At 48.7% G+C, this 21,743-nt stretch overlaps 7 protein-coding genes across 7 annotated transcripts; 3 read left to right on the forward strand and 4 right to left on the reverse strand.

The window, feature by feature from the left end:
- The first annotated feature begins 954 nt into the window (after positions 1–954).
- GGS22DRAFT_2020 (uncharacterized protein) lies at positions 955–3,987 on the forward strand. Its single transcript, XM_047966459.1, has one exon. It carries the CDS (start codon positions 1,071–1,073, stop codon positions 3,720–3,722), a length of 2,652 nt encoding a protein of 883 aa, XP_047823466.1. The 5' UTR covers positions 955–1,070; the 3' UTR covers positions 3,723–3,987.
- A 298-nt stretch (positions 3,988–4,285) lies between these two features.
- GGS22DRAFT_148783 (uncharacterized protein) lies at positions 4,286–7,290 on the reverse strand. Its single transcript, XM_047959040.1, has one exon. It carries the CDS (start codon positions 7,008–7,010, stop codon positions 4,926–4,928), a length of 2,085 nt encoding a protein of 694 aa, XP_047823467.1. The 5' UTR covers positions 7,011–7,290; the 3' UTR covers positions 4,286–4,925.
- Positions 7,291–7,885: 595 nt separating this feature from the next.
- GGS22DRAFT_148785 (methionyl-tRNA synthetase) lies at positions 7,886–10,628 on the forward strand. Its single transcript, XM_047959041.1, has 6 exons — positions 7,886–8,073; positions 8,140–8,523; positions 8,574–8,964; positions 9,020–9,146; positions 9,199–9,666; positions 9,731–10,628. Exons 1-6 carry the CDS (start codon positions 7,948–7,950, stop codon positions 10,266–10,268), a joined length of 2,034 nt encoding a protein of 677 aa, XP_047823468.1. The 5' UTR covers positions 7,886–7,947; the 3' UTR covers positions 10,269–10,628.
- A 313-nt stretch (positions 10,629–10,941) lies between these two features.
- GGS22DRAFT_182980 (uncharacterized protein) lies at positions 10,942–11,454 on the reverse strand (the record flags this gene model as incomplete). The annotated part of the gene is made up of 1 exon (XM_047964033.1): positions 10,942–11,454. The coding sequence occupies one exon, from the start codon at positions 11,452–11,454 to the stop codon at positions 10,942–10,944; it is 513 nt and encodes a 170-aa protein (XP_047823469.1).
- Positions 11,455–12,856: 1,402 nt separating this feature from the next.
- Positions 12,857–14,353, forward strand: GGS22DRAFT_194037 (uncharacterized protein; the record flags this gene model as incomplete). The annotated part of the gene is made up of 1 exon (XM_047965445.1): positions 12,857–14,353. The coding sequence occupies exon 1, from the start codon at positions 13,046–13,048 to the stop codon at positions 14,351–14,353; it is 1,308 nt and encodes a 435-aa protein (XP_047823470.1). The 5' UTR covers positions 12,857–13,045.
- A 1,453-nt stretch (positions 14,354–15,806) lies between these two features.
- Positions 15,807–18,243, reverse strand: GGS22DRAFT_148788 (uncharacterized protein). The gene is made up of 3 exons (XM_047959042.1): positions 17,583–18,243; positions 17,095–17,489; positions 15,807–16,977 (listed from the first exon to the last, which is right to left on the reverse strand). Exons 1-3 carry the CDS (start codon positions 17,620–17,622, stop codon positions 16,291–16,293), a joined length of 1,122 nt encoding a protein of 373 aa, XP_047823471.1. The 5' UTR covers positions 17,623–18,243; the 3' UTR covers positions 15,807–16,290.
- A 1,200-nt stretch (positions 18,244–19,443) lies between these two features.
- GGS22DRAFT_194039 (RNA-binding domain-containing protein) lies at positions 19,444–21,390 on the reverse strand (the record flags this gene model as incomplete). The annotated part of the gene is made up of 4 exons (XM_047965446.1): positions 19,444–20,411; positions 20,464–20,871; positions 21,031–21,138; positions 21,197–21,390. The coding sequence occupies 4 exons, from the start codon at positions 21,388–21,390 to the stop codon at positions 19,832–19,834; spliced, it is 1,290 nt and encodes a 429-aa protein (XP_047823472.1). The 3' UTR covers positions 19,444–19,831.
- Between the last annotated feature and the right edge of the window lie 353 nt (positions 21,391–21,743).

Raw genomic sequence — 21,743 nt, forward strand, 5'->3', positions numbered from 1 at the left:
GATGGTGTCTCAGATATAGATAGTTCACATGGCTTCTTTTTTAGCAATACAACAAGTCCTGAAGCGTGATTTCCTTCTAGATGGCTCGAGGTAGAGAAGGTTCAATTCTAACTTTGCTGTCAAAACTTTCATCCCATCCTGACTTACCAAGTATCCAGATCTATATGGGTAAGTGCTACACTGGAATTTACCTATGTACTAATTCGTTCCTACCACTGAAAGGCAATGAAGCTTTCCGAATGAAGGGACAAGCGCCTTATCTCAAAATGACGCTAATGAGATGTCAATGACCACATATCTCTATGACAATCATGATTACAATAATTATGCGAAAAACATAGAGATAATAAGGGGGTCAAACCCAGTTATCGAAATCGGCAGTTCTGTTCTATTAAACTACGTTGACTTGGATGTCGTGGCAATACGATATACCTTTCACATCTATTAACTCATAGTTATCGTTAACTAGAATATATTTACGATCCACCATAAATCCCCGATTATATTGTTTTCTCATAATTGTGACCTAGTTAGAAAATCAGTTAAGACGGCTAAGATGAACTCCAAAGACTTGACCGACTATAGCGGGTGTACGCAAGATCCTTCTCATCACCGTCGAAGCCGAATCCGAATCTTCACCACCTTCCCTTTATTTCTGCTGGATCTTATTTTTCCCACACAACTTCATTTACATTTCCCACTTACTCTCATTTATTTCTACCTACTCTCAAAAATACCACTTCTTCCTTACCACTCCGAATCGCACAACAAACCCGACCTTTCCCATAACACCCAACTCTCATCCAACCCACTTCCAATATTCACAGAATTCCTTTCATCACTATTATTTACTACTATCTTACATTCTAATCGCCACTTGCCTCTTTGAAATCGATGAATCACGTAAAAAAATCGATTTCTTACGTGGTATTGTCGATATTACATCTTTTAAGCCTGTGGTCTTATTATTATTGACCATCATCACATCCATTATCATTCATTAAATAGTATCTTCAGTCTTCACGTCTTTCCCCATACGTGTGCTACGTACACGTATTGCGGATTGAAAGATGGCATCCTCAATTTCTCCCCTCAGCAGCGAACCTCTCAAGGTTCGCAACACCATGGTACAGTCTTCGCTACACCCTGAAAGTAACCAACACTCATCTAATAAACAGGTCTGCATTTTGTCACCATGTACCCGAGATGTTTGCGTCATCCATGGTCGACCTAAGTCCGCTGAGCTCTCTGCCCAAACTCCCCACCGCGTTGGCGGTTACTACCCTGAGAATCCAACGAAGTTATGCGAGCTCGATAACTGTGAGATTCACCGCCCATCAGTCACAGTCTCTTCAATCAACTCTGCCGGAATCAATCGAATCAGCCACAATGAAGAAATCCTCTACCTTCCTGGCAGTGATAAGCTAGGGATGAAGAAGGATGTGGCTCCCGAAGAAGGCAACGCCATCGCCTCTGAAACATCTCACGTTCCTTCCACGCCGGACCTTTCTGGCCAGCCTTGGTGGGTCAAGATGGGCGACAAGTTAATCAAGCCAGCTAAATGGTATGTCTTGTCAGTTGTGGAGAAGAGCGATGATCCCTACATTCCACCTAGCCACGACTTCGTGAGTAAAATCTTCGCGAGCGAAGAAGAACGATCGCTGGCTTTCGAAGCCCACCGACGCGAGACTTTCACGCGCTACGATGAAACGCCTCCCCTGATGCTTACTTATGGCATTCAATACGCCCCCAAGCCAGGTAGTCACCTCGGCGCTACATCTCGCAAGGTTTTCATCACTGGCTTGGACCTCGATATGCCTATGTACGACATCTTGGCACGAGTGCGAGGAGGAAAGATCCTCAAGGTGACTGCGGCTAACAGCCCATGGCCTATAGGCTACACTGTGATCGTTGAGTTCATCAATGCGCAGGATGCTAAGGCTTATGTGGACTACATGGAGGACAAGGCTTGTGATGTGTTTCATGAAGACGTCGAGATCACTCTCTTCAAGTCCCACAGCTATCCCATTTCTATGGAGATAGAGAATGATCTCCGACAGAAGTTCACTCGACAGGTTGTGTACCTCGACTTCTCCGGCCATTCTCCTGAAGAATTCTTGCAAGACTTCGAGGCTCGATTCAGAAAGCCGGAAGATGTTCTCGAGGATATCTGGCTGGATGAGAATGAAGCTCTGTGGATTCTCTTCACCAGCGTTAAGCACGCCGGTCGTTTCTACAAGCAGACTACCAGAGAGCTGGAACGAGAGCGTCCCGGCGCATTTGACGACGATCTGTACCGCTTTGCTCCGGACCCATGCGACGAACCCCTTGACAAGATGGAGGGGTCTGTGAAGTTGGCACGCGGATCTAATCGAAGCTTATTGGATGCTTGGATTACAGGAAAGTGGGATGAAGAAGAAGAGGAGGAATATGAAGAAGAATATGACGAGGAGGATTATGAAGAAGAATATGAAGAGGATTATGATGAGGATGAACATGAAGAGGGCGGTGAGGTCGGCCGGGCTACTTCGCATTCATGGGACATTCCTGCTATGATTAGTCCTCCTAGCCTGCCCATTCCTTCTGTTCCCGGTGGTTCATCTAATCTGCCTATTTCTTCGGGTCCCGGCGGTCCGTCTAGCAACCCCCCGGCTCCTTCCACCCCGGAGCAACCCCTCCACATTTATGGACTGGGAACTGGAATGTGGTCTCGTCCGTGGTTTCTCGACACGCTGCGTAAGATGGATGAGCCCGGCTGGGAGACCTACCCCGGGGGCGACGAATTCCAACGACATCGAGGTCAGTCAAGACTCATGCACCGACGCCACCGACGGGATCCTAGCATGGCACGCTCTTGGTACCCTTATGTACCTCTAGGTGAACCAAATCACGACCGAGGCTTCAACCTTACGCAGTTCTCTGAGGAACTGCACGCCAGATCGAGTCAGGCCAGCGGAGCCGCTGCTCCTATGAATTCCCTCCCGACTAACGATGGAGACCATGCCAAGCCATCATCATCAGCACCTGAGGACACAGTCCTTAAAGATGAGGATAAAGTAGAGGACAAGGCGGGGGAGAAGGTAGAGGATAAGCCGACTGATGCTAGCCTTGACGAGACTGAAGATACTACTCCTCGAAACTCCCTCGAGGTCTCCGATCCTAAGGCGAGTGTCTTTAAATATCAAGGTACCGTTACTCCAACACAAGCAGCGTCGGTGAACGACTATGGAGAAGACGTTCCCGCGGTGGAAGATGAGGCGATGGAAGACGAGACGGTGCAAGATGACACGGCGGCAGATGACACGGCGGCAGATGACACGGTGGAAGGTGATCTGATCGGAGGCGACGCGATGGAAGACAACGCAACGGAAGACACCATTACAGAAGACAACGCGACGATGGCCATGCACATGCTTCCGCAGAATGATCCCGCTTTTATCAACCCCTTGATCCGCGAACCTGGTGATTTCATCTCAAAGACCGAGACCCATCCTGCCACACCAAAGCGAGAGTCCCACTCGCATCCCCAGGAAGAGGTGCGCACTCTTCCCGGCAGCCTCTCCGCTGTTAACGCAGCCCTGCAAGCATGGCAACGTGGCGAGAAATATAATCTGAAGGCCGTGTTCGATGCTCAACGTGCAGATCGCGAGAACAAGGAACGTGAGCAGAAGGAGAAGGAGAAGCGCGAACAGCAAGAGCGCGAGAAAGGTGGTAAGCAGTAATCTGTCTGACTGACAGATGAATCATACCCCTTCTCTGAATTGATCTCGAATGTTTCGTCTCTGGTTTCGGCTTTCGGTACGACGGTTTATCATACTCTCCTCAAATTCCCGTGGAGCACGCGTATGCTATCGAATTTGAGTAACACCACCCCTTATTGAGCTTAACTTCCGACCTATTCTCCCGACGACGAAAGCATATATGCTTCGTCAATAAGTACTATTACATAACAAGTCCTGCGGTTTATCAGCACTGGACGGATTTTCGGGACGAACGTCGTATAACATACCATTATTATCTACCCACATGAACAATCATCCACGCTTATATCTTAACGCGGAAGGGGAACTCGTTTGGTACGATCCCTTTCATCAAGGCCAAAGCTCTACCCCTATTTACGACAGTAGAGCACTTTCGCCTTTATTTTTCCCCTCGATACCCCTTAACGGACCCACTGGGTCTCTACATATCCGATCTTACGACATAACGCCACATCAGATCGAGATACATATTACCCCTCAACCCAATTTCGCTTCTTTTAAACCCCTTTTCGACATACGAATTAGGGGATACATAACCTTGACATACTTAGGTACCAAGTCTTGCATTTTCGCGGAGTTGCGCCGGTGGAAAAACTGGATCTTGAATCTTTTTTTTTTCGCGCGGGCGGCGGTTTTAGTGAGGGCTGGCTAGGAACTTCGAGTTTGCTTGTACGTACGGAAGGACATATGGAGAGGTTCTCTGCGTGTCTTATGCGAGACACGGGACCTCGATCAATTGACATCTGTCGTTGATCCCAACTTTGACTCGTGTTATACGTGATGTGATGCGATCGAGAATTAATTAAATGCCATCGTAGGTGTCCGGCGAGTTATTATGGTTAAAGGGGAGGGGGGAAAGTAAAGAGGAGTAGGATTCATGACAATTTTTATTAGTATCGGTAGCACGAGACGTCTGCTAATTAATTAGGAATCTTCGTAGCTTCAGCATCTGCGAATAGGATGGTAGGTAGGGTATTATGCATGCCAATGGTCACTCATACTCATGGTCATGCCTCCTCTCCGCGAAGCATACAAATCTCCCTCCACCGCTTATATCTCCAGCACTCCGGTTCCAAGCAACACCTACTGCAATGCGATGGAATGCACTCCTGAAGCCATGCCAAGAAGTCAAAAACTGGCCTAGATAAGTTAGGTCATTAATAATTAACTCCCACTTCCCTTCTCAGCACCACTTCCGCGCTGGATGGCGGCGGCGAGGTCTCTCATAAAAGCCGCGCCTAGCTCGTCCATCCTCTCCTTGGGTTTGGTTTCCCGTCTCTTGAAGCTTGATTCCTGATCTGCCGTGACAACTAGGATCTCGTCCTCCCCATCTTCATCTTCGTAGTAATTGTATCGTGCTATTTCCCTCCTCTTACCCCTTCCGCCGCTGCCGTTAACAGTAGCGTTTTCTTCCCCGCCACTGTCCGCGCTATTTCGTAGCTCGTCCAGATCATCCGCGTCCCCCGCGAAGGCTTCCGCGACACTGGAGTACTTTCTCTTCAGCGTTAGGGGACTGGAGCGGAGGTTCCGACTCGGTGAGTCGAATCCATTAGTCAGCGAGCCGGTGGTCCTGCGACGGCCCGTTGCAGCCTTGGCCTTGCCCTTGAGGTATGCCTTAATTAATTCCGGGGGAATATTGTCTTCCGGCTCCCAGGTGGGGTTCTGGTCCGGGGGCCATTCGCCGGCCCACCGTACTTTGAAGAAACGGGTGCGCAAGCCATGCGCGTGGACTAGTTTATCGCCTTCGAGACGCGATACTACCCACATCTTCCCGTTGCCAGTGGTGGACTTGGTTTTCGATTTAGGTGTACACTTCTTTGGGGGCGGAGAGGTATTGGTTTGACCTTTAAAGGGCGGATTTACGGCTAACTCGCCGGAGGATTGGGGTATTTCAGAGGGCCAGCGGCCGGAGCTTCGGCCGGCGGGGGTAAAGCCATGGTGCTGCGAGTTAGGTTTGGGTGGTTGGGGAGGCGGGGCTGATGAAGAAGGCTCGCATTTTTTATTTGTGAAGCGTGGGTATTGAGGTACTGGGACAGGTGTTGTAGATTGCTTGTTTTCGGGTGGTTTGGGTACTGATGGTTCTGGCTTCGGTTGGAATTGCAATTGAAATTGCTGGGGATATTGTCGCGGAATCTTCTTGTCTGATTTCAATGGTGTGGGGACTGGAACAGGAGTTGTGGATTGCTTCCTGCCAGGTGGAATAGGTATTTTGCGTGGTTGGCTATTTACTGGTTGAATTGGTTTGCGTGGCTTGGGCATGGGTGGTGGGAGAGGTGTTATTGCTGGAAGCTCCCAAGGTCGCTTGTTGGATCGAAGTACTTCGGGTACGGGGACGTGACTCGTAGATGACTTCAGTGCAAGATTGCCGTTAGCGCTCTTGATCAATGTCGTGTCCTTATGAAGCCATAAATTTCTAGCATACGAGCTGATTTCGAGACCCGAGGACGTGGCCTCGGGAACTCTGTCCAGTGACATAGTCTCTTCACCCTTATCATCCTCATCCTCATCTCCATCCAGCTCTATATCCATATCTTCAGCGGCATCGTCACTCTCTCTGCGTAATTGTTGTTGTATCGCGTCATCCGCATCTGCCTCGTCCATTTCCTCCATATCGGTCACAATCTCTCTAACGCGCTTCTTTTGCGGCGTCGATAATGACGGGCCTGATGTGTTCGTAGGTGGTAGCGTTACTTCGATACTCTCAGAATCGTTGACGCTCGCCTGCTTAGAGAGTTCGCGCGCCTGAAGCTCCGCTTTACTCGGTCGACCTCGACGCCTCCGACCAGAAGGGGTTGGTGGATCCGGTGTTGTCGGAGTTCCCATCGCGCTTGTAGGTTTCACTGCTTTCTTCTTTTTCGCAATGGTTAATAAGTCTAAATCTAACTCCTCTTTTTTCAATGCTCCTCGCCTGTCGGTTTCCTTGCCGGTATCTCTTTCTAATTGTTTCTGGTACTCGAAGTTCTCTAGCTCGCCGGGTGAAACGTAATCGAGTATATTTGTCGCAAGGATAGCTACTCTCGCAGCCGGTAGATCTTTCCATCCAACTACGTAGCACATCTGCAGCTGCAATTCACCATTACGAGCTTTACCAGGTATTACGCGCTTGTCGATTAAATGCGCGGTCGAGTGGTCTCGTTCGGGTCTGAGTCTCAGAGGCGCTAAAGGGGGACCGTCGCCGGGTCTATATGGACGAGGTTTCGAGGGTAGTGGTATTTGAATTGATGATCTTCGCGTTTCTTCTCCATCCATGGGAGCGGATTAAACGTGTTCCGCTTGGGAACAATTCCAAGGGTGAAAGGAGAGGGCTGTCACCTGTGATGTTGCTGTTGGATCGCGCGCGTTGTCCAGGGTAGCTTAAACCACAAATGGCTCTGCGCAGCCAGCGCAAATGGAGACACTAGCATACGCACACGATTTCCATTAGGCTCTTGTGATATCGCGAATAAACAATGCAATTGGCCTTTGGATTCTTTGGCTGAACCAAAAGATTAAAGGCTTTTTTTGGTTTGCGTTGAAAAGTCTTGTTCTCAATTGCATTGTTGTTAACATTAGAAAGGACACTAACCTAACAGTGGCCAGTACCTAACCTAGTAGCCAGTGGCACCTAACTTGACGAATTCGGTAGGCTTAACCTGGATCTGCTTGGGTTCAAACCTTACTGCGCTTAGTACGCTAAAACACGCAACCTTAAACCGGAACTCATTAATAAATGTTCGACATTCGAAACACAACCTTGGAACTATTCCGATTTAAATTTCCACATCCTGAAAAGAGGCTTACGCTTGTAAATAAAACTTCAATAAATAAAACATTATTATTAAACACCAAGATATTCAAAGGTATATAAGTCGGCAGGTAGCCAGCTTTTGTAGTATTGTAATTGAATCAAGACATTTATTTTCGCTCACATTGAACTTGCAGCCCTAGGTTCCTACTTAAGTACGGACCCTGAGTAAACAATTCGAAGTCCCCACATACCGCCTTCCCTTTCCGTCAATTCTTGGCCGATCAACATTCTGCCCTTCTTGTGTCATTTTTGTGACTCAGTGCCCCTCCCCCTCTATTTCCATCAATACGCCTAATCCTATTCAAAACTTCCTATCTTCTCAAACTTTCCCTTAGCACGCCCGCGATCCACCTTCCAATAAAAAATAGTCACGAACAAGATCACAACACGATCGCGACAATGAGCGAGTCGAATACAAAGCCGTCACTGCTCCCCCAACCGGGCAAGCAAAATATTCTAATCACGAGCGCCTTGCCTTATGCGAACAACGTTCCACATCTTGGCAATATCATCGGTAGTGTCCTGGTAAGCTAAGTCTAATTGCGATTTGGGACGAAATGAATGCGCTGGCTAACGCATGAATCTCAACAGTCCGCAGATGTATTTGCTCGTTTCTCTAGAGCACGCGGCTTCCCGACATTGTACATTTGCGGCACAGACGAATATGGCACGGCCACCGAGACCCAGGCCCTTGCTGAAGGTGTAGATCCTGCCACTCTCTGCACCAAGTACAACGCCATTCATCGCGATATCTACTCTTGGTTTAAGATCGATTTCGATATCTTTGGCCGCACCCCAACTGCCCAGCACACAGAAATTGTCCAACAGATCTTTACTCGTCTGTGGGAGAATGGCTTTATCGAAGAACGAGAAACCGAACAAGCCTACTGTCCTGCGCATAACTCTTTCTTAGCCGATCGTTTTGTGGAGGGTGAATGCAGTCTGTGCCATGCAGCGGGGGCCCGTGGAGACCAGGTATATAATCCTTCCTCTATTCCGATTTCTACTGCTAATGCGATTGATAGTGCGACGCATGTGGAAATCTTCTTGACCCCTTAGAGCCGACCGAGGACACCAAGGCAGAGTCCGGCGAAGACCGAAAAGCCACTGGCTGGCTAGTGAATCCTCACTGCAAACTCGACGGCGCAACCCCAGAACGACGAACAACAAAGCATCTCTACCTCAAGTTAGATGCACTACAACCCGAAGTCAAATCTTGGCTCGACAACGCTGGTGATATCAAAGATTGGAGCTCTAATGCTATAGCTATCACACAATCGTGGCTCAACGACGGACTGAAGCCACGGAGTATCACAAGAGATCTTAAATGGGGTGTACCAGTCCCCACAGGTCTCCCCGGCTTATCAGGGGGCGATTACGATGGAAAGGTTTTCTATGTTTGGTTCGATGCATGCAGTATGCCGTACCCCGCAGATTTCTATTATACATGGACACGTGCTAATTGTAATAGTTGGCTATCCCTCGATCACCAAATGTTATACCGACAGAGACGACACGACAGGAAAGAATTGGGAAAAATGGTGGAAGAACCCGGATAATGTTTCCTTATACCAGTTCATGGGCAAGGATAATGTCCCGTGAGTAATTGCAAACCAAACAAATTGGATAACAACTAATCGTCAAAATTAGATTCCACAGCATTATTTTCCCAGCTTCTCAGCTCGGTACCCAAGAAAAGTGGACCCAGGTTCACAAATTGTCCACCACGGAGTATCTTAACTACGAAGGCGGCAAATTCAGCAAATCAAAGAGCGTTGGAGTATTCGGAAACAGCGCAAAGGATACCGGTGTACCTGTTGACGTGTGGAGATACTACTTGCTCTCAAGACGTCCGGAAACCAGCGATTCCGAGTTTAGTTGGCGAGAGTTTGTCGATGCCAACAACAACGATCTACTCAAGAATCTTGGCAACTTCTGCAACCGTGTTGTCAAGTTTGCTCATGCGAAGTTGAATGCTGTGGTACCCGACTATACCAAGTACCAGGATTCGGACGGCTCGATAAAACAATTCACAGAAGAGGTCAATGGATTGCTTCAAACCTATATTTCAAACCTCAATGCCACCAAGCTACGAGCTGGTCTTTCTACGGCTCTCAGGTACGTATTCCGAATCATCTTTCAACTTATTATTTAATAGACTAACATGATGATTCTTTTATAGTATCTCGGCTGTAGGTAACAAGCTATTGCAAGACAATAAGCTTAGCAACCAGCTACTCACTGAAGATCCGGAACGATGTAACGCCGTTGTCGGTGTTGCCCTCAACCATCTTCACCTTCTCGCAAATATCCTGTTCCCATACCTTCCAGAGACCGCCGATGGGATCCTCCGCCAAATCGGCGTTCAAGGTTCCGGTAATAGCCGCTTTGCCATTCCGGATACTTGGACACCCAACACCATTCCACCCGGACAGGCTCTCGGAGAACCCAAACTATTATTCTCTCTCATCCCCACGGAGAAGGCTGATGAATGGCGTGAGGCCTTTGGAGGAGAAGAGTTGCGAAAGCAGAAGGCTATTGAGATGGAAAAGGCAGCAGCGAAGAAAGCCGCAAAGGAGAAGGAGAAGGAGCGCAAGAAACTCAAGAAGCAAGCCCTCGCCGCTGGTGGCGACTCGACAAAGGTGCCTACGGAAAAGCTACAGAGTCTGAACATCACAGACGCTGCGGGCAGCAAGCCGCCCCAGGAACCAGCAAAATAAGGGACAAATCAGGCTTCCCGCAAATTTCATGCATGGATATGATGTCGTTAGTAGGGCGCTGGTATAGAGGTTTCTGCAGAGACACCTTCATTTGAATTGGGGTGTAGTTAGCGTCTAGAGGTTGCGGATGATCTAAACAGCTACGGATGGAATTGGGATTTGCAAAATAAAATGGAGGATATTGTTCAATCTTCTGATTCAATGGCGTTTTGATATCACGCCGCTGTTCTTCTTACACAGGAAGGCTTAGAAGATATTGGTATTAGGTGTTTCCGCGTTTCATATCATTCTACCAACATAGCGAAATGATACTACACCCTTACCATCACATATGGATTGACTTTCACCTGCTTGCCCAGGAACAGTTTACCAGATTACTACTCAGGTACGAAATTTCAATGAAGACTTCTTGGCAAAGGCACTAGTATGCTCCACCAGAAATAACCAATGAGACTCTAGCTTATGCCTAGCATATACTCTTTCCAGTATGTGACACTGCTATTCAGCCAATCAGACTCAAGTAGGCTATATTCCATACTGCCACTAGTTCATGGGCATCTGTTCAGGGGCTAACCCAATAGTATAGATATACAAGTATAAAGATGAAAGGACAACAAAAAGAACCTCGTAACATTCCCACTCTATCAACAGAACTAACCATCATGACGAAACCCTACTTCTGCCCATGAAGCGGAAAAGCACATTTACAAGCCTGCTCCCCCTCCAACCCATGCGAGACATTCTTACACGCGCAGCCATTCTCGCCAATCGAGTACTCCCCATCCGCATACGCGAACTTGAACCTCGGGCTCCCCACATCGAAGTCCACAGACTTAATCGTCAACACGTACGGCAGGAAGTTCTCCTCGATAACGTACGGGCTGCCGCAATGGTTGCTCTGCGATTGCGGCGCGTAGACACCCTTGATATTACACGCGTTATCATACAGCATGAATGAGTTGCCCGATACGAGACCTGCCCATGGCGCGCTGGAGTCGAAGGTCGGGACGTCGATTTCGTGCACGTCCATTGCGAGGGTCCAGGACCCGGCGCCTTGCGGGACGCAGAGGTGCGTGCTGGGTTCTTTGCCGGTTTTGGATTTGAGTTGGTTTTGGAGCTGGCAGGAGGCGCTGGTTAGGGTGGATAGGCTGAGGGCGGCGAGGGCGAGGGAGATTATGGGGGACATTGTGGTTGTGGGTTTGTTGTTTCTGGGTTTGGGTTTGGGTTTGGGGTTTGATGGTGAGGAATTTGCTGTCTGGATGAAAGAGGAGGGTGAACGAGAGACATTTATATCACAATTTCTGAGCGGAAGAATTGATAGAGATGAATCAACGGACTCTAGTGAGGCCATAGAAGAGAATTTGCTGGTTTTCCTAAACTATCTACGCCGTGGGTGAAAATCATTACGACGCCTTGTCAGGCAGCAGCTATTGTCAATTGTCTATCTATAGAGTTGGAGATGTCGATCAGGAATCCTTATAATAAACATTGACGTCACATATAACTTTTTCAAGGGATAGAGGTTTCCATTTCGGTTAGATTACCCGAGAAAGATTCCTACGATGGTTCAGCTGGTCTAAACAACGTGATGTTCGTTTCCTGTTAATTTTTCTAGGGGTTGGATTTTATGCTCGCAATTGAATTCTGTAGAGATTGCTTTCGTAGGAATACCATCTTGATTGGATACTATTCACTTAATATGATTGTAGGAATACAGCATCGCCGCCGCCACTTCGTCACAGTTACCTTTTCCTAATCCTCCTGGTTATGGGTTGTGGATCTAGTTTATACGTAAGACAGAGCACGCATGTTGCACAATTCCGTTTCCCATCAATTAGGGAACTAAACACGTGAATTGGTAGATATCAGAAATACGTTGCGAGAGTTAATCCTCAGCGATCGCTGGGCAATTTAACCTTAAGTCCTAGAGCTTCGCATCATCCCACATACTAGGTACACAAGCTGACAAGGTCTTCTAGTAGTGGCCTGGATAGCAGTCCTCTCCATACGAACTATTTCTATTGAGTGATCATTTGGTTCGCATCCTCATATCTATAACACAGTTCCAATTTAAACTTTTAGGTTTCTTTAGGTCAAGAGTTCTTTCTTGTGTTAGTTCCTTTTAACCTAGGTTACTCGATAATCATTCACTTAGAGTTGATGGTATTGAATATAAATAAAAGTTTTAATTTACAAATGAAAATCGGCAAGAAAAGCCAAATGATTAAGGTTACACCTCTTTCGAACTTAGGTATAAACGTTGAGGTATCGTGTAGAACTTACTGGGCTGAGTAAGCATGCGTGTTGACTCCAAAGGGTATCACGTGGTGCAACAAAGTTTTATCTATCTCCTTTAACATACCAACTAAAGGTTAGGTAAATTTAAGTTGTAATTATATCAATAAATTGGTTAAGTGAAGAGCCTCGTAATGATACGGCTTATATCATTATCTTTGCTATTTATATGAAAGAAGAAGGTTTGATATCCATGATTAGTAATTGAATTATGTAATACAATTATGTCGAGCACTTCGGGCTGCCAGGTGCTGAGTCATTGCTGACTGTGAAGCTTACATAAAGGTAATTCCGTTAGTAAGAAATTATCTAATACTTAAAGTTCACCTATTTGATCAAAGTTGCTGAATCTCCTCGCCACAATAACCTTAAACCCCTCGAGATTTCAGGCAAAGTTATAATGAGAAACATATTTAAATGTTGTCACCCACCACATATCGTGGATCGCGTGTTGCGACTACACAGCACATCACTGAAACACGATGGATTCTCACGAGCTGCAAACCACATCTGAGACCCAGAATGTATATATCGAACGCTACTCTCCGTTCTCGCCCTACGTACTACCTCAGGACTCGTATCCAGGCCCAAAATACACGGACGACGCATGCTTCAACCAGAAATATGTCGCTCGCGCCGCATCCACGCCTCTCACCTCCGAAGAGCTAGGATTGGTTCGGTCCCACCTCGAAGACATGTTCTACGAAGAAACATGTAATTCGCTGCGCTACCACCCGACATTTCTGAGGGGCTGGGCGCGCAATCTTGAAATGGCGTCGGCGCCCCGGCATCAGGACTGCGACAGCGGCATAATGCACTGGTCCCCTGACATCCGCGATTACGCGAACAAGCAGACAGCCGTCTACTTCGTGGGCAGCGGTTCCGAGCCCGATAGCGTTGGACACCGCCACGGCTGCACGGACCGACGGCTGGGCTGTTACATCTACCGCACATGGTACGCGCTGCATGGCGGGCGACCAAACCTCCAGCGACAGCACTTCTTCGCCAAGGCGCTGCGCGTACCTAAGAGCGAGGCCGCGAGCTGGAGTATCTCCGGCCTCGTTGCTACCCACCGCCGGCTATGCGACGTAACAGCAGCGCGTTTCGGGGCCGAGGTAGTGAGTCTGCGATGCGAAGACCCTACTAGTAATTATTTCCCACCACCGGTTAAGACGGCGCAGACGTGGTGCGAGCACGGCTTGTCCTTGGGTCATTTATTCCGCGCCGTGATCCTTGTGGCTGACGAGAACGTGTTGCCCGTGGAGTGTCCGGTACAGCCAGTTCCGGATATCAGGGGCCATAACCAGCACTGGAAAGTCGCTGCGTGGCTGGAGCGGCTTATGCCCGAGTGTAGTGTGTTGATGGTGCGGACTGGGGACGATGCACATCTCAGTCAGCCCATCTCGTTCGAGAGACTGGTTAGAAAAGGGGAGACAATTCCACTGGGTTTAGAAGAGGAGAAGCTAGCTACAGAGTTCGGCGTTGTGCGGGTAAAGATTGGCGTGGCGATGCGCTACCTGTTCGACCTGCAGGTCGAAGAGGAGGCCGCCATTCCAAGTCTGCGACAGACATCAGCCATGCTCACAGAGGAGCGCGAGAGAGCTTGCCATGCTTGGGTGGAAAGCGTGCTGCAACATGCCTCTCTCGGAGAAGTTGGGGTCGACGGGAACTGGTTTACATGGGACGCGGTACGGCGGATGTGGGCTGAAAGAAATGGAGATATCTTTAATCATGTCTTCCAGGATGAGACAGAATTGATGCCGCTATATTCATGGTACGGGCTTAGGTGAATTCCAGGAAAATAAACTAACCCGATAGCAATGGTATCATGCTATAGCGAGTAAGGCCGCTTTTGAGGCGGTCGCAACGCAGGCAACACTCGAAAACTGGACTGTTCTGACGTTCTTCTCATCGGTTTTGCAAAGCCTAGCACGGTATACTCTCGCCACTACAACGGTCCGGTCCCGTTGCAAAGCTAGACCGTACCTGATGGACACCATTTCTGCAACGTCTACATCAATCCTTTGTTTGGGCGACCCGGATTAGTGTTGTTCAGCTCGCAGCCTACGTCCTTGCTTATGATGGACCGTAGCTCTGAGTGTAACGATGAATAAGAGGCTTGAAGAATGTCTGTGGGGATGCTCTCCGTATAGGGGAGATAACTGGGACCAGAGAAGCCAGGACCAATCACGGCCCAGCTCGGAATAGTTCGTCCTTGTTACTTAGGTAAGCAATCCTTAGGTAATCGATAATTATTAGTAAGCTAATTGTGTTGGAACAACAGCGCATAGTACGAGTTGGTTTTTATAAGAGGGAAACATACCATTTATAATTAGTATAAAGTTTGTGAAACGGAATACTGTGTTAAATGAGTGATCAAATACCTACGATCTTTGTAGTCATTTAGAGAATGCTTATGTAATCGTATTGGCATGTAATTACGTAATCACCAGCTCTATGTTTTTCAAACGACTTTTTTGCATTTTACGTATTGTTCAATCGGAATGATAGTCGGCTGAAATGTGCCTGCCTGGATTTGGCCAATATAGGAGTACATATTCCCCCATTATTAGGAACCTGCCAATACAATTCTACAAAGGTAGGCCTAAGTGAATCAGCTCTGGGCGAGGGGCCCTGGGTAGGTTTAGTTAGATAGTATGAGGGACGAATACAAAATTACGGAGGAGTTGTGCATGCTAAATTTTGTCACGGCATAGACATTAGCAATAGTTATCGTGTATTCCGTTGATGAAGGCGGCGTAGAGAAGATGAATAATGCCCAACAGGTCGAGGGGAGGATGTCAGCAACGGCGAGGGTGAGGATTTGACATGAAAAGTATCTACAAGGTAGGTCATAAAAAGAATCGAATTAATTCTTTTACAGGCAGGCTAGTCACATTTGTGGTAAAAGCAAAAAAAAAAAGAAAATCGAAAAAAAAGGATCGAAAAAAAGGGCTTTAGGTCTGAATCGAACCTGCGGGTTTTAAATAATAAAAAGGTCGGCGCACCAAGATCCGTTTTTGGGGATGATCAACCATACCATTAATGCCCGGTCCTTAGACCATCGGATATAGATGTCATCCAACTTCCTCCTTGGTGCGCCTGGAACTCCGGCCATTTATTAATACTTATAAACCTTTCCCAGTGAATTATGTGATAGGCTGGCGTCGTAGCAACCAGCGGGAGAACTACGGTGAAAGCGGTGGAGCATCACCGAGGTAACGTATGAGGGAAGAGATTACTGTGCATCTGACTTGATACTCTTAGCTAGGTCGTCAAGATCCCCCCGCCACGAGTGTCAGTGGGGCTTGACCTGAACATACAGACAGGTATTGTATGTATCCAACCCTATATAATGTCTCGTGATGGAAAATACCGACATTCCCTACACCGGCCATGTCATATATGATGACTTTTCACCTATGAAAACATCGACACGTACCTAGAGGAGAAAACAGAATCGTTAAAATATATGAGTAAACCACATTTTCGACATCTAATCTTCTCCGTTAATAAAATACCACCGAGGCAACATTATATATATCCCCATCTACCTGGAAAATATACCAAGTTCATTCATCCAATTGATACCTCCCAGGGCACCAAGTTGTCGAAGTCGTCGGTAAACCTTCCTCAACTGTTACAACCCCTCTACCTCGCCCCCTTTTCGGACCCACTACCCCTTTTCCCATCATCCCCACACCCAATCAATCCCTTCTCATCGTTCTCAAACCCTATAATCCTCATCCCTTGGCACCCCCGACGAAAACGAGGACATCGACCCGCTCCCCCTCGTCGAATTCTTCACCGGCCTCATCTCCACACCCTCAACCGCACCCGTATACCCGGGCGGCACGGTATGCAACGGGCCGGGGGTATACGGGGGACTCGGATCGTCTGAGCTCCCGTTCTGGCGATGGCTATACCGATTATAATCATAGCCCGCCGCACCATCATACCCACCATCACGATTCCTTCTCCTCGTCTCCCTAGCTGACGGAATCGCCTGCGGTACCCCCATACCACCACGCGGTGGTGGCAGATCCGCCACATAAGCGCGCGTCTCAACACTCGAACCCCTCCCGCGGTTCTGTCCACGACTCACGCTGCGTCGACGGTACTCGCCTAGCACGGCAACGAGGAGCCATAGCAGCCAGATGAGCCCCGCGACAACGGAGTACGCGATGATGACGCCCTTCTCTGCATGCGCGAGTCGAAGGCCTAGACCGCCGTTTATTATGCCCAGGGTTAGGGTCAGTCGGCCGATCCATAGGTGGAGGTGGGAGTATGCGGTGCGGCGGCCTAGACGTTTGAATTTCGAGTGGTGGATTACGCCGAGGGGTGGTTGGAGGGCGAGGACGGCGAGGATGACGATGCCGATTATGGGGTGTGCGTTCGTTGAGGACATTTCTAACTATATTTCACGAGTTGGTTAGGGGTTGAAATGCAAGGGGATGGGGTTGAGGAGAATCGCCGACGGGGGCAAACAGAACCCGGGCGCAAAGGGAGGAGTTGTAAAAGGGGTACTCACCAAGCTGGACCCGTTTGGGATCTTTATCATCTGTACAAGCTGGATTCCGAGACCCGCGGCGGCGATGTATAGGAAGTAGGCGATGACCTGAAATACCCCGTGTATCCACCAAGCGTGGCGGCCTGAGATGATGCGCATGAGGATTGCGCCGGCTGGGAATAATACCGCGAAGCATAGGGCTGCCATCACGCCGTGGGCTGTTCCATAATTCACCACCTTCTCGACGTCGAAGTCTGGGTACACATCGAAGCCGCTATCTGTGCCGGACGAGGAGCCGTATCCCCCTGAAGAATCGCCGCCATCACTTCCGCCTCCACTACCCCAGCCTCCCCATGTGATGCCTTCACCATCGTCACCAGCCTCGAAGTACGGGAATTGAGCATTTGCTTGAACCGCTGTAAGGATGTGGTCAACACTCCGCTATTCGGTCTGCATTGAAATTGGTGACAGATGCTAAGTGATGCTGACATTAGGCTGTTTGTGCTTACCTAAAGCGAGACATAAGCCCAAAACATCTGACACCTTCATAGCGACGTGCGACTCCCGGCAATAACCCAATATTAAATCGATCAATCAATCAATCAATCCAGCCAAATCTTAATAATATGGTCTGATCTTATCAGATCATTCATACGAGCATCGATACGAGACCACATCAAGCAACACACGAAGCCCTGTCATGTGTGTATGTATGTCAATCTCAACCTCGAAGATTTCAATTCGAAAGCAATTAGGGCGAAAGCAGCGACACGCAAGAGCAAAAGCAAGACAAGAAACCTCAACCGAAAGAAAAACGAGCGACCCTCCATCTTCTTTTACAGCAAGCAAGGACCAGCATCTCTGCCACCGACGCCATACCTCTACCCAAACCCAGCAGCACTCCAAAACCCCGACAAGAAAAGTCCATCCTCAGTGCTCCGTCACACCCTCCGCTCTTAGAAAAACCCCCCTCAACCCCGACCCGCAGCATTCCTTGTTTGCCCATGTACCATACCTCATGTCTCGGATCTCAAGCTGGGGACGTGCCGTCCGCCCGCCGCGGACCAAACCCAAACAACTTACATTAGGTAGGTACATACGCACGACAAAGGCTCTCGGGACCGAGCCCGCAAGCAGCCAACCAGGAGCCGCATAGTTCCCACCTCCCCCAGCAGCGTACCTCCCCACCCATGCCGCGCGCAGGAGTACATAGCACAGGACATAATATCCATCAATCACCATCAACACCTAAGCACATTCCCCGGCACATACCTCCCCGCAAGCCGGTCCATCACATAGAATTACGTCAGTGCCATATCGAGGTGACGCGTAAAACGGGCGAGTTTCGTGCGACCGTGCCACGGTATCACCACCAGCTTAGAAGGCGCCGACTATACATACATACCTACATACATACCTCAACACCTAGCCCTAGTCTATACGTGATAGGTCCGCGTATGATAAAAAGATCTCTTGGCAGGCTTCTTGCGTAACTATCCGACTTCTTGCTACTAACTCTAACATACATACACAGGTACGTAGGCGAATAGACGTTGTTGGTGCCGTGTGTTGGATATATATGAGAGCGCATTGGCGGTGAACAGACGATTCTTAAACGTATTCGACTTTTATTCGTGGCATGTATGTCGGGGCGGAATCGATGCGTAGCGTGCGGTAAAGCTAGTGGCGTCGCTAGGAGAGGCACTTACAGCGATTGTATGAATACGCTCGAATCCCATCTACTTGATGTGCACATTTTATACATGCTTCACAATTACACACGACACGATATATGGAAATCAATGTATTGACTTAAGGAAAAACTGACCGACTATGAAATTTGTTTTGGTGAGTGCAAAGTGATGAGGGAACGCCACCATGGCGAGTCCAAGTAGAAATCCGATCCACCACTCCTGAACCTGTGGAAGGTTGACCATGACGCAGAGGACCTCTTTTTTGTGAATTGTTGAGATGAGTATCATGATCAGACCAAAGCTGTATCGTTATCTGGTTCCTTAGGACGACGTGGATGCGAGTCTATCTTGTCCAGTGCTTGAAAGACTTAGACGAACAGGGGTATCCGGCGTGGAAGACATTGCCAAGGTGAACGGAGCTGTTTGCGCAGTTTGCGAACAGGGCACATGTGTTTAAAATGTCAAGGCATTAGGACGGAAAGCATCTGCAGAAAACACAATGCGATCGCCAAGCATCGAGGCATCATGAAAACGTATATGCCATGAAATCGCGAGAAGGTAGGAAGCGTTTGTCGGTCAGGCCAGGCGAAGCCCGAAGCATAGAAATCGTAAAAGAAATCGACGTCGTAGCAAATAATGCAAATCGTACACCGCTGCCCTCATCGAGGCATTGACTTTACGGATTCATCATAAAGTCAACGCTAGACACGAGGGCCAATTGCATGTGAACCCCAACGCCCAATGCGCACCGTCCATTCGTCGTATCGAGTTCACACTAACGCCAGATGTGTCATAACGCGGAGAAGTGTCATCGAATAGCCATGACTGAATAGTACCGCACGAGGAAGGGAAACGGATCGAGAAGACCAAATAGCCGAAACCAGAGACTGATAGACTGATAGACTGATGCAGAAGACGGAGAAGCATGCCGAAACGCCAGAAACGCGGGACGCCGGTTATGCTAAATCATGCCGGGTATGCTGAATCGTGTTGCGAGCCGGTTCCGGTTTACTAGAGTCCCGATTAGACTATTCGAATGACGGGCGTGCAGGGGTTAACATGAACTATACCTGAGGACCCAAGCCGCTAGGAGGAGGACCTTGGTGACCACTACCACCACCAAAGCCAGGGCCACCGAAAGGAGCAGCACCAGGGCCGGGTGGACCCGGGGGGCCTGGAGGGAAATAATGTGGAGGGGGAGGTGCGGGTCGATAGGGGGTACCTACACCAGAATTGTTTTGAGAACGACCCCAAGACAGACGAACTCGAGAGTTTCCAATAGGATATCCCTGCATCTGGTTGATGGCCATCTCCGCCGCGTGGCGATGGACGAACTGAACAAAGCCACATCCCTTTCCGGGAGGGATCTTAACGTAGGTGATTTCCCCAAAACCTTGAAAGAATGATCGGAGTTCGTCTTCGGTTACGTAACCCGAGAGACCTCCTACAAATACAGTCGTGTTGTTGGGGTCGGTGAACTGGTTCATCGTAAGGGGGTTGAACGTGCCGGGCTGCTGTTGGTAACCGTAGTTCGGAGGCTGCTGTTGCATCCATTGGCCTCCCATGGCGTTGCCATGGTGGGCTACCTGGGCAGGCGGCATCATCTGATGGCCGAATTGGTTGTACTGAGGGGCTTGGTGACCACTACTTATACTGTTAGTGAGGAATCGTATCTAAGAAAGCCGCTTATACCTACCGGTTCTTAGGGGTGGCGGGCGAGACTCTCATGGGTCTGTTGCCGCAATACACACCCTGCATTTCGACCAAAGCACGCTGTTGGTCCTGTTCATCAGAAAATCGTACGAAGCCATATCCGCGCGACTGCCCAGTCTGTTGATCTGTCATGATCTTAGCTGACTTGCAGCTGGGGAATCGAGCTTGGAATAGGGCGACTAGAACGAATTCGTTGACTTCGTGTCCGAGATCTCCAACGAAGATGGAGTACTCGGGAGTTCGGTCATCGCGACGATCAATGAGGCCTCCTCCAGAAGCCCAGTTGAGGCGGAACACGCGGTCAGTGTTCGGGATAGGGGTTCCGTTGAGTTGGAGGGCCTTCTGAGCCGCATCTGGGGATCCGAACTCAACAAAACAATACCCGGCACTTCTATGCCTCCCGTATTAGTAATTAATCATCTTCAGTTTTTGCGGGATACGTAGAAATTTAAGAGTTAAGGACTGCTGCAAATCTTCGGGACCATAAACCGCGCTTGCGGAATAATGAAGATCACCAGTAGTGTCAGGATTGCGCGAGGGTTCTTCTTACCCGGAGTGGCGATCTCGGATGATCTTAACTTGTACGTTTTCAGTAAGGGTGGATTGGAAAAGCGTGCGGATGAAGCCTTCATCCATCCAGCCAGCAAGTTCGCCCATCCTACAATTATTCAATTAATATTACATCATCGCAATGGCTATATGTGGATATTTCATACCAAAGAGTCTGACGAGCAGAGTCGGATGAGAAGTTCTGGGTCATATCGCCGCCTGCCTGACCGTTGGTCGGAGCCATGGGGAGACCGGGCTGGGGTACGCCGGGGGCAACGCCTGCGCCTTGAGAGCCAGCATCTCCCTGGGAGCCGGATCCGTTCGACGGGGGCTTGCCGTTGTATGGATTGAAAGTGTCCATGGTTATCTACAGCGTGTTAGATAAAATAGAGAAGCATATATGAATTGTTGTTTGCGACAGAGGAGTGTGGTATCTGAGTGATCTGCAGGGTGTATGGCAGCAGGAGGGGAGCATAAGCATAGGAACTAAACGTACAAAGTTCAGGTAGTAATTGATTTCAATCAAAGTCTCAAGGTCAACTGAATAATTGATTGGTGATTAGCAACTGCCTTTAGCGATAAGTGATTGAAGATTCCTAGGGCATAGACGAACTATCGGGGGAAAATAAATTTGCTAGAAAGGAACGGATGGAAGGGGGAAATAATCAACCAACTGTTATGAAAAGCGCTCAGAGCTCGGAAATCTTAGCATGA

Source organism: Annulohypoxylon maeteangense (genome assembly GCF_022496945.1).
Source record: "Annulohypoxylon maeteangense strain CBS 123835 unplaced genomic scaffold GGS22scaffold_1, whole genome shotgun sequence".
NCBI lineage: Eukaryota > Fungi > Ascomycota > Sordariomycetes > Xylariales > Hypoxylaceae > Annulohypoxylon > Annulohypoxylon maeteangense.